Raw genomic sequence first — 12,843 nt, forward strand, 5'->3', positions numbered from 1 at the left:
AGAAACACTTTGCTCAGGCTTCTATGTCCCACGGGGCATTACCCGACCGGTGTCCATCTTTGATATTCTAGAGCTTCATTGTTAGTGATATTAATAGACGTTTCCATGTCAAGAGACAAACACATTTGTTGTATGCACTGTGCGCTGTATGTGAATGCTTACTGTTGATGATATGTAACAACTCCAAAGTTTAATAACGCACGAGAGAGGATATTATAATAAAAAAAGATGCACACTAAAATACTAAATAGGGACTCCCAATTTTGGGAGCTCAGGCACGGTGGGATTAAATGATTTGCCCAGATTCACACACATGGCTTAAATTGTGAAACCAGCCTGCGGTGTATGTATTTGACCCTATACGTTCAAAGCTATAATTCTCATAAGTATTTTTTGGAGTCTGATATTTAAAAGATGACATGATAATTAATTTTATAGTAATTCCTTGAAAATTAAAAAAATATATTTCATAAGAAATGAAACTCACTATATATAATTATAGAAACATTTCAAGCAAAACAAGCGAGTACAGATTTATTTTCCCCATCTTGAATGCAAGACTGCAGAAGCATCCTCACGGGGAAGCCTTTGAAAAGCTTCCCAAGCTGGAGCAGTGGCTGCACCCTGTCCAAGTGAAAACTCCCCATCAATCAAATAGGGCGCTGCCACTATGCCAACTTGCTAGCATGGTGGGGGCAGTGCCCTATTAAAGTGTAAAGCTCCCCACTCCCATGTTGGTGCAAGGAGCTTTTCACTGAAATACGGCACTACCCAAACACCAGAGCTGGCATAACGGCAGCGCCCCGTTTAACAGAAAATTCTTCTCCCCCTGTGCTGGTGCACGAGATCAGGGAGCTGTTCACTCAATAGGGGGCTGCCATCATGCCAGCTCGGGCAAGTCATCCCTGTGGTGACTGCGCCCTGTGTAAGAGAAATGCTCCTCCCTCTGTGCTGGGCTCTAGGTGCAGGAGCTTTAAACTCAAATAGGGTGCTGCCGGCACCACTACCGTGAAGCTTTTCAAAGGCTCCACCATGCTGGCGCGGCAGCGGCAGGCTACGTAAGTGAAATGCTCTTGCGTGCTTTGCCACACCAACATGGGAGAGCCTTCATTTTACAAAGGGCACCACGGTCCTTTGGCAGCAGTTATGGCGCCCTTTGTAAATGGCAAGATTTTGCCACCCGGGTGTCCACCCGGTCAGTCATGCTTTAGGCCGGCCCTGCAACAATGTGTGATTTGTACAAACAGGCCCGGCCTTGGGGGGGGTGGTGAGCCAGGCGACCGCCTGGGGCGCCACGCCCCTAGGGCGCCATTAGCCTCCCACCATGCCAGCTCGAGGGTGTCTTTCAAGGGCTCCCCCGAGCTGGCATAGTGGCAGAAGGCGTGGCAGGCGCCTCACTGTTACTAAAGGCACCCGTGGCGGAAGAGCGCATTCAACAACAACAGGTTGCTGATGCACCCTATTCATATCATCCTCTCAGGAGTGAGGAGGTTTAAAAAAAAAAGTGCCACTCCCTGGCCCCGCCCCCTGTTGACCAGGGCCGCGTGGGGGACAAGGGGGCACCAATTCGCCCAGGGCACTGCTGTCCCTAAGGCCAGCCCTGTGTACAGAGGTCACACACAATTAGAGTATAATAAAATGGGTTAAACTGTAGACATTGAATTATGAAGGTATAAGAACATAAGACAGTCAGCTAAAAACATAATACAGTGCGAAAGTGGACACACCAAAATAATTATTGTACTTCTTTGCTAGGATCAGGACTGTTCGGTTACAGGAGTCTAGAAAGTGCTCCCCACCCATAAATATCACTTCAAAACAATAACTGCATCCTCCAAATTGAAGCTCATTTTGATGAATACTGCAAGCTGCAGAGATCCTGTAAACTGCGTATAGTGAGCTCATTTCCTTTTCTTGTGTTTGGTTTCGTCTAATTGAACATACATCTCTGAGCCTCTGCGAGTCACTAAAATGCTTGCGGTATTGAGCGAAATGCCACGTCAGTGGGCCTTGCTTTTCTTTTTGTGACAGACTGACAGCACACGATGAATAATGTCTCTTGCAGGCAGGTACCGAACGATTCAGACAGTTATCCAAAGTGCGTGTTTTAATCGCAAAGTAAAAAAAAAAAAAAAGGAAAAACTGCATCAACAATGATTTGCCAAATCAATTATGAAAGCACCCTTCCCGTAATTCGAAAAATAGCGCAGAAATGTAAGAAATAAAGCCGATCTAAGATAATGAATTCACATTATAAAGTAAAAGAGACGTTTTGATAGTGCATGTTTTGCAACCGGATCGGCCTGGAATGTGCTCCACCGTTGTTTCATTTTATGACTATTTACCCTTATTAAGCACTTGTGATTGTGGGATTGCAAGATGTGCCGCACAGAACAATAACAGGCGCGCGTCAGAATATACTTATGCACACCAGGGGTACCAATTTCCAGCACTCAGGAGGCCCAAACTGCCGGGTTTGCAGAACATCCAGATGCACACACGGCATCACATTTGCATACAATGATTTCCATTTATGGTTAATTTACAAGTAGGCAGATTGCATTTCCATATGCATTGGTTATTCAGAAGGCTTAACCTGTGTGGGCACCTCTGAAGTAGCGATATCAATTGCAAATTGACTTCATTAACTGAAATGAGCAGTGCTTCGCCCTGTTAAATCAGTCGGGAGCTAGGGCTCAAATACGTTTCTCCCTAGCGGCAACTCTGGCAAACCAAACAAATACACCGAATACGAGGAACAACCTGAAAATACCATTGCTCGTTGTGGGATGCAACTTTGAGGAAAGGCAGCATTGTTTGCGCGTCATGAATTTACTGCCTGGCTTTGTTTTCTGGATGTCTAAACAGTGCTGCGGCCATTTTGTGTGATCTGCTGCAGGTGATCCGGAACATTAACACCTACGCCAGAATCAAGACCCTTGCCCAGGGATTCCTGGATATGGCCCTCTTCACGGCCAATGCCTCGCAAATGAAACAGCTGCTTCAACAGGGACCTGGGACCCAGTTCTACTACTTTCTGTTTGTCTTGTTGGTATGTAAACGTTATCTCTCACTGGATATTTAGAACAGCAGTTTTTCGTGTTATTTCATTTGACGAGTTAATTTTGCATAATTGTAGGTGGGCTCAGTATCCAGAGTGCTTGAACCCTGACAAACAGACAAAGGCAGAACAGCGACATAAAAGTGACATGGAAGAGCAGAGAGTGGAAGGCGCCTCTGCTAAGAGTCACTGATCTGAAAAAGCAAGACATGACTATGGAGATGGGGAAAGGGGAGAGAGAGAGAGAGAGAAACAGAGCGAAAGAGAGGGAGTGAGAGACAGAGAGAGAGGTGGCTCTTATATAAGGGATCAAGTATCCCACAAACTATGTGTTATAAAGAAATTGTTAACAATAAATGTGTTTTATGATCATGTAAGGGGGAAAGGCCACAGACATCTGTAAGGTCATATTTAAGTCTGGGCAATCCAACCGCCACCCTAGATGACAGCTTAAACTACAGTATCTGCTGGCAGCCTGTCCCACAGATTAATTCACAGGAAATTCTGTTTGGTGGGTCAATATGATCCGGTGTGCTCTGGGAAGTGTTGGAGGCACGTAAAAGGCCCAGATCAATTCTACTATCAAAATCGGTTATATGGGCAGTAATATACAGGGAACAATCACTACCTGTGTTTTAGAGTCATTTTGGTGGATTTTGGGGGTGGTTGGTGATCTTTTTTACTTGTTAATTCTGTCTGAGTTCTTTTTGATTCCGATTTGCCTCCTTTAGTCTGTGTGTGTGTGTTTAGTAGGACCCTTTGTCATCTTTTCATTTTACATTTCCTCATAAAAACACTCCAAAATTATTACTTTTCCTTTCTTGTGTTGCTTTTCCCCTTTGTGTCATCTCAAAAAGTTAAAAAAGAGAAAATAAAAGTCCTTTTCTCTTTTGTATTCCTATGACTTGTTTGCTGTCCAACTAGGCTTTGTGTTGCTTCTTCCATTTGTTTTGCTTATATTGGATTTAATCCCCAAAAATATAACAATATAGAATGAATGAACAAGCTTTATTTCAGAAATTCAATTTCCCATAAAAGCATGTAACATTAAAATCCTAATTTCAAATTCCAAGTAAATGGTGGACCACTATAAGGAATAACTGGAAAATGCAAAAAGAAATTCAAAAATCCATGCTTTGCCTTCATACACTATCTAATAACATTTCAAATTCAACAAATAGAACTACTAAATTGAAGAAAATGCAATTTTTTGTATTGGGAATTAGTTTCAATGTAAAACCTTTCACAACCTAAACAAAACAAGACACAATTAACATAAAATAGACATATGCATACATTGCTATTACGTTAAAATTGAAATCACTGCTTTTATTTCCCCCAAATTGGAATCTTGAGTATATACCGTGTATTGCATACACAGATGACATCCTTCTTTTTGACAGGACGCGTATAGGTCTCCTGCGTCTCGTTGAGGGCATTTGAATGTTTTGCTGAGGACAAAGGTCTAACCATCAATCCTATTAAAACAAAAATACCAGAACTCTCAAAAGGTAAAAAGCAAAGCATGTATATGTGGTTTCTGAACAAGACACCGTGAAATAGGCAGAAGAGTGTTATATACCTGGGTTTTATGATTTTGAGTAAACCACAGGAAAATGTAATCATAGCCTGGCTGAAACGTAAAGCCAGGTTGTTAGCCTATCAGATGATTAAAATAAATAGTAAATGTGGACGCTTTTCGATTAGGCTTGTTTTACATTTTTACGCGGGGAAAGCATGCCCGAAAATGACATATGGAATGGAATTGTGGGGATCTTGGCTGTGCAAACATTTGGACAGAATTGAGGGAACTGTTTGGAGAAAGATTTTTGGAGTTCCAAATTGTGTCCCTCTAGCATCAATCCATTATGAATTAGGAATTGCACAGCTTCAAGCAAAGGTGAAGTGGCAATTGCTGGGTCTGTATATGAAAAATTATTTTTCCCCATGAGGCGTGGTTATATAGTGAGATACAGAGGAATTTGCAAGGCCAATTATCTCAAGAAAATGTGTGACCATTGTAGTGAAACATTGGAGGATTCGGAAGCAATTTGATAGACTTTGAACATAATCTGTTAAAAGTAAAAACTGTATTGTGGCAGTGGAAGTGGCCAAATATTGTGAATACTTGCCACAACTAAAACGAGAGGATGCATTGCATATTTTCTGAATTTATTTTCAAATCAATATTATAGAGATATTATTATGCGCTTCAGATGGAAGTAGCTGTATAGTAAAAAAGTACTACTGAAGCACAGGAAAATTGAAGTTAAGGATGTGTTCTGCCTCTTCTGTGGTTATAAGACTTCAGTGGAAATACTGAGACATCTCTTAATTGATTGCACTGCTCTTTTAACTCTGAGAAAGTTTCATATTAAGAAATTGAGTCAATGTTTAAGGGCCTACCTGACCTCAGTAGGCATAACACTTTCAGGTTTCTTGAACTGTCTTGCATTAGATAAACAGGAAAAGTAGGAACATGATGTAGGTTTGAGGACCTAGCTCTCTTGGTATTGTTGATATTAAAATGTATGTATTTATAAATGTGATGTACATGGAAATACTGAGACACCCCTGGACTAACCTCACTGCACTTTGCTTTTACTGAGGACGTGTTAGTAGATTTTTCAACTAAAGAATTTTTAACATGTTTTTTTAGCTTAGCAATGAGACATTTTATAATTATTTGCACTTCAATTTTTTCTGAGTAACTAGAGGTGGATTGTGGGGAGTGTTTTAAGAAAATTAGTTGCCTGAGTTAAAATTATAGTTGATGTACATTTAGGATGATATGTGCAGCTTTTGCCATAATATGTAGAACTGTGATATTAAGTGACCATTTGTACGTTCTTTTTAGTGTATTGTTTCGAATATGTTGTTCTTTTAAAAAAAAAAGATTTTACATTTGATGAATTTTGTCAAGGTTTGAATAAAACATATACAGATAAAAAACAAAATCATCAAGATCTAGAAACAGTTTGTCCTTTCCTTCTGAAACATTTGGAATTACATACAAAAAATGCAAAAGCGTATTCGCGTTTGTATGTAAAACCTAACAATATCTTTCTTTTTGTGTGTGAACAAGAGCACCATTCTTGTTTAAATCACCTTCATTGGTGCCTCTGAGAACCCATACTTATAACTAAAAAAAACAAAGGGTTCAACATATGCAATCAAAAGGACATCTCCTTAAGTTGAAAAACTGGTAAACAAATGTTTGGATGGGTTTTGTTTAGGTTTCAACAAGTAGGTAATAAGTCACTCAAACACATTGTCTTAGTTTCTAGGTTCCTTGATCAGGTTATCCACCGGGGTTCATGCCTTTTCAAAGTCTCAGGTGGTTTTGTCACTCCTTTTAAGAGGTCCTATTGAAGTTGTCTTCTTCCACACTGACCCTAGCTGAGAGAGGGTCAATGCCAGCTACCAACTACTCTTCAGATCGGGGTGACCACCGATGGGAGGGCTATGATGGCCACAAGCCGTCTCGCCTGTTTCTATCCTGTATTTAATAGAGTGGCTGGGTGTTGGAGGGAGGGATGGTTGCCTCTGATTCTAGGGCTTGCTGTCCACTACCTAACCTTCCCTTCCGGCTTCTCCCCTCTGGTCCCCCTGCCCATCTCACATCCTGGGCTTGTTCTTCGTTCCTCTTGCTAATATCTCCTTCCTTGAGCTTAGCCCGTGGAACTTCCTTCAAGCTCCTTGGGATACATATATCTCCTTCCACTCCCACTTGTTCAACAGATGTAAGGCATTTGGCAACTTCTCTTTGTCTCTGCCTGTCTGGGTTTATCCCAGAGAACTTCTCCTTCTTTAAACTCTTCTTTGTCTTTCACTTTGGGGATGGATTCCCCTCCCTCCTCATCCTGCTTGCTCATGATCACCTTCCTGGGGTATCTTCCTGCTATATTAGTTAGTTTTTGTGGCTTTACCAGCTCCATCCTATTGTGGGATAATTTCCTGTCCCTTCTTACTAGATCATGCTATACACCTCCTTCTTATCTTTCCTCTCCCTCTTCTCCTGGGGCTCTCCCACTTTATTTCCAGCCCTTGCTTTTGGGGCTCCTCTTCTTTTCACTTATAAGGTCTCTCTCTCTCTCTGTCTCTCTCTCTCTCTCTCTCTCTCTCTGTCTCTCTGCTTCTCACTCTCTCATTCTCTTTCTTTCTGTATTATGGGGCTTTTTTCTTCCCAACATATGTGGTATTTCTCTACCCAACCTCTGGGGTATCTCCCTCCTCCACCTCTAAAGTATCCTTCTCCCCAACAATTGGGGTGTCTCTCTTACCACCTTCTGGGGTATTATCTCCTCCTCTTTCCTATGATGTTCTTTATGCCCTCCTTCCTGTTCACAAGCTAGCATCCCCATTCTCCTCCAAATCTCCAGCACTCCTCTCCGCTCCTCTCTTCATGCCACCGCCAAATAACTCTCTACTTCTCCTAAAAGCATATGCCTTCTGCTGGTCTCTTTTTGCTCCAAACTCCCACACTACCTGTTTTTTCTATGTACGCCTTTTAAGCTCCCAACTATTCCCTCAGACTTGGCATAAAGACATTGGGGTAAATGTGTGTGGAGTCCGGGCCCAGGACCTGTGATTGGTCAACTTTCATCCAGTGCAATTTCCTGTCTGTTTGTGTCTCGTGCCTTTCCCCCTTGCCCTCCACGGACCTATGCATCTTCCTAGCAGTCTTTCATCTTGGATATTCAGATTCCATGTGTACCTAGTGGGAGTGTAGTCAGTCAACAGGGACCTGTATTTTCTTGTCATCAACATCCTGAAGAGGTGTGGTAATGTATGAGTGAATAAAGCTTTTTGGTTTGCAAGATCTTACACCTACCACTAGGGGATTGCATCCATGAGAAACATTGTCCATAAGGAAGGGTGTCTCCACAGATATTCATCCCATATCTGTGGCATTCCACCAGTGACATAGACAATCTAAAAGGGGCCATGTTGACTATTATGCCTGGTGACAAGTGAATGCCAAGTTCACAGATATGGGTGAGGTAGACCAGGGGATGCTACCCACAGTGGCCCCCAGTCCCTTCATGTAGTGGGTGGTGGCACCCACACAGTTTTCCATCCCACCCCCAACCTCAAGAGTATGACAGAGCACTTTGCTGCAGGGCCCTATTAATGCAGGAGAAGCACAGCTAGAGCAGGTAATGCTGGAGGTGGAAGAGACATTGTGGGACAGTGCATGAAGAGATGAGGAAGTCAGATTGACAGTGGAAGGCTTTCCAATGACACATGGAAATGAGTAAGGGGAGGAGGCAGAGCTGCCACATAAGGAAGGGAATGTATAGGATGTAGAGGTAACAAAAAAGGGTTTGCCACTGCCAAAGGAATAGATGGAGGAGGCAGCGAAAGCAGTGTTGGTGCAAGTCCTTATGCCAGAAGTGTTGAAAATGACTGAGGAGGACTGGACAGAAATAGAGGACTTAATCCAAGCGAAGGGTGTTGCAGTTAGGGGCACTCTAGAGTTGTTTCTAGGCAATGCTTCAACCAACTTGCAGAGGCGAAAGTGGCAACAAAGGGATAGGGTGCAACAGAGCTGTTCAGATGGCCTGAGACAGCTGAGAAGTGGGTGTATGTCAGGGCTTGGAAGGAGACAGGAGAGAAACAAGTAGAGGAGACAGAAGTGGCCCCCCACCAGATGTCTAAAAAGAAGATGAGATTGAGGCCTCTGCACCTGTGCCTGCTCTTAAAGATGGCAATACAAGCAAATGCATTTATTTTGAAGTTTCAGCTCGTCTAGGGGTCATCCATATCACAAACCCAGACAGGGCCCACCTTGTAGCATGCTTGGGAGGATGTTAGCTTGTGAGTGTGATTAATTGGATTCCCCTTCTCAGGAATACAAGGATGAGTATGGGTCAAATGGCCCACTTAGCCCTCACACTTCTGCAAACCAAACCAAAATGCAATCATAAAGGAAAACAGACATTAGAGAGATATACTTCCTATGACATTTGTGGTAATGCAGGCCGAAGAAAGAGGGGTGTGAAGGAGTGAAGCAGTAGTGACTCAAACAACACAGTGTAACAATATCACCGTCCAAAATAAAGCGAATGTCCAATCAAGTTTCTATAAAAATATAAACACTTTAATGAAACATACTGTACAGAAGGTCCCAACACCTTCTGTGGGCCCTGACACCCCAGCATGAGGAAAGGGACTCTGAAGCACATCAAGAAACTGAAGCAGGATTTTCAAAGACATCAAGTTTTTATTTTCTTCCTGCAGGCAAGACACATCATACAGCAAAGATATCTCTGGAACTCTCCTAAAATCTCTGTGCTCTCCCTGTTTTATATACACTCTAGAGAGGTGAGATGATGGCCTGATCAGAAGTACAACCTCTTTCCTGCCTGTGATTCATTAGCCTATAATGGCACGATCAATGTACAACCCCTCTTCCTGCTTGTAATTGGTCGGCCTATCTGCCTCTCAGACCCACTCTAAACAGGTTTTATCTGTCCTATTCCTCACTTTTATAAAAATAAGTTCTCTATTGATGTCATAATGACTTAGCAGAAACGCCACCATCTTAGAAATTGCCTGACCATGCCTGACTTGTCACAAAATGGTGGATTACCCTATTTCTGGTCAAAATGTGAAACCTGCTCTGATTTGAATCTAGTTTTCCAGTAATTTATGATAAGCAAGTACTACTTAACCCACTTTTTATCGCGCAGTACATTTCTAGACGTTCTGACCCCATAAAATAGATTGTCATCCAAAGCGCTTTTCTACAAAGCACTATAATTCTTATGTCTACAATATTTAAAGTCATTGAACAACCCAATAAGTTATCAACATTCAATTTGAGGTAGAGGGGTCTATTCCACTTCATTCAGGTTGAGAGGGGGGTATAACTATTTCCTGTACACTCCCCCATCAATTGTATTTATTCATTTACTCAATACATATCACTACACCCATGTCCACCCTCCTCAGTTTTAAATGTACCTACACATCTCTGACCTAATCACCCCTTTCTATAAGACACTTTACTTCAACCTGGGAGATATCCTAAAACATTTCTACAATGTCTGTACTAACAAATTATACTCTCCTAGTCCTCCAAATAGAGGACATCAGGGGTCAAATGGCCCAAGCAGAAATATATATGGAGGTACTCAAAACCAATCCTATGGTCAAAACCAAGCTCAACATAACCAGGCATTGAACCAAAGTGTTTTGAACCAAAATCAGGGCGGGCAGGGCCAACAGAGAAATTATCAGAGTGGAGGACACCGAGGGGGAAATGGGAATATTTTTGATACAGAGCCGAACACGTATTATAGCAGCAGCGGTGACTACACATCAGATGATGTGTTATTTTCGCGATAGGACAGCCCACGACAGGGGTTGGAACCAGTGTCTATTCCCGTGAATAAGAGAGGACCCTACGTAGAAATGAGAGTCGGGAATAAGGAGCACCGTTTCCTTGTAGATACAGGGGCACAGAAGTGTTCGATAGGCCACCACCTGGTTCCGGAGATCCCACTGTCGGGGCAAAAGAATGTTTCTGTAGGGTTCGCAGATACACCAGTAATTAACCCCATGTCCGAAGCTGTCCCAATTACAATAGGACCATTTACGGAACAATGTCCATTTCTTCTGACAGAAAATTGTGGGGAGAACTTGCTAGGATTACATTTGTTGAGAAAATTGGGGGCAGTTATACATTGTACGGCAGATGGGGTGTTCCTCACGATGCACCGGTGACGGAATTTATGTCAAAAGCGTTACCAGAAGAGCTGAGTAGAGTACCAACCTGTCTGTGGGCAATGCATGATAACGATGTAGGATGCTTGAAAATAGATCCAGCAAAAATAACTTTGAAAGAAGGTGTTACATTACCACAAATTCCCCAGTATAAAATTTCTGTTGAAGGTGAGAAGGGATTAAAAAGTATTGTTACTGACTTGGTGAGATTGGGGGTGGTTGAAGAAATTGCAGGTAGCACGTGCAACAGCCCGATTCTTCCAGTTTACAAGAAAGGAGGCAATGAAGTACCCTATCGTTTCATAATTGATCTGCGCGCATTGAGCAAAGTGTTAGACCCACAATTCCCTTTGGTCCCAGACATCACAACAATACTGACAATGATACCGGCCACTGCACAATACTTTAGTGTAGTTAATCTGAAGAACGTGTTCTTTAGCATTCCAGTGGATAAAAGCAGTAGATATCTGTTCGCGTTCACTCTAGGAGGTCGATCATTCACACTCACACGCATTCCACAAGGATACACAGAAAGCCCGAGCATTTACAGATAGGGGTAAAAGAGCAGCTAGACATGCTAGAATTACCCGAAGGTTGCGTACTCTTGCAGTACATAGATGACTTATTACTAGCTGCTGACACAAAAGAGATCTGCAAAGAGAGTACTATACTGCTATTGACACACCTAGCGACCCATGGTCATAAGGCAAGTTTGAAGAAATTCCAGTATAATCAAAAAGAGGTGTCTTATTTGGGTTATCTACTTTCGAAAGAAGGGAGAAGATTAACACCAGAATGCATAGAAAGTATTTCTAGTATGCCTATTCCAAAAACTAAAAAAGGAGTGAGAGCTGTAATAGGCATGACCTCTTATTGTCGGCAATGGATCAGTAATTTTGCGTTGATTGTGAAGCCGATGATAAAGTTAACTAAAAAGGATGCAGTGATGCCTTTACAGTGGGATGAGGAATGTCAGAAAGCATTTGAGCAATTGAAAGCTGCATTGTGTGCTGCGCCAGTTTAAGGCACTCCTAACCATAAAAAGATCTTTAGACTATTTGTGCGCGAGAGTGAAGGATGTGCATTGGCGTTTTTGACACAGGAACAAGGTGGAAGAAATAGGCCGTGCGGCTATTATTCTTCTGCGCTGGACCCTGTAGCGCGCGCACTACCACGATGTTTGCGATCCGTCGCAGCGGCTGCTGCGTCAGTGAAACAAACGGAAGGAATGGTATTGGGGCACACTTTAATTCTGATGGTGCCAAATGCTATAGACGTTCTATTAAATAGAACATAGACGCAACACCTCATCTCTGCTAGACTAACAAGATATGAGCTCATCTTGTTTGCTCCCCACATCCAAATTATGAGGTGTAGCGCATTGAATCCTGCAGAATTAATGCCACTGCCCATAGCAGAAATTGGTGACAACGAATCACCACCCCATGATTGTTTAATGGTCACTGAAGAATAACGAAGGGAAGAGTTGACTTGAGCGACATCCCACAGAAAGAGCCAGATGGGGAGTTATTTTGTGACGGATCTTGTTTTAAATTACCTGATGGCACATCAACGGCCGCATATGCAATTACTACCCTAGAGAGTGTTGTAGAAAGCAGAAGAATCCCCTACAATTAGGCACAAGCCGCAGAAATAATAGCACTGACCCGAGCCTGTGAACTCTCTGAGAATCTGAACGTGAACATTTATACTGACAGCCAGTATGCCTTTGGCGTGGTTCATAACTTTGGCCGACTCTGGGCTGAGAGGGGTTTCTTGACATCACATGGGGCCAGGATTCAGCATGGGCCTTTGTTTGTGCGATTGTTGTCAGCACTCACGTTTCCAAAGCGCTTAGCTATATTGAAATGCGAGGCGCATAAAAAAGTAACATGTAAAGTGGGAGAGGGAAACGCATTTGCAGACAGGATTGCGAAGCAAACAGCCACAGATTTGGGAAATAAAATGATGACAGTACAGACTGAGGAAGTACCTTATATGATAGAGAATGGAGTTGCCACAGTCAAAGAAATGCAGGCTGAGGCCACGAC

At 42.6% G+C, this 12,843-nt stretch overlaps 1 protein-coding gene across 1 annotated transcript in view; it reads left to right on the top strand.

Annotated features, from left to right (window-relative positions):
* Positions 1 to 12,843, top strand: part of LOC138579237 (ninjurin-1-like) — a 426,744-nt gene that overhangs the window by 57,864 nt on the left and 356,037 nt on the right. Inside the window, exon 2 of the mRNA XM_069649765.1 lies at positions 2,900 to 3,052. Within this exon, the coding sequence (XP_069505866.1) occupies positions 2,900 to 3,052 (153 nt within the window). The remainder of the gene's footprint in view (positions 1 to 2,899; positions 3,053 to 12,843) is intronic.

Source organism: Ambystoma mexicanum, chromosome 1p, assembly GCF_040938575.1.
Source record: "Ambystoma mexicanum isolate Mex_15411 chromosome 1p, UKY_AmexF1_1, whole genome shotgun sequence".
Taxonomy (NCBI): Eukaryota; Metazoa; Chordata; class Amphibia; order Caudata; family Ambystomatidae; genus Ambystoma; species Ambystoma mexicanum.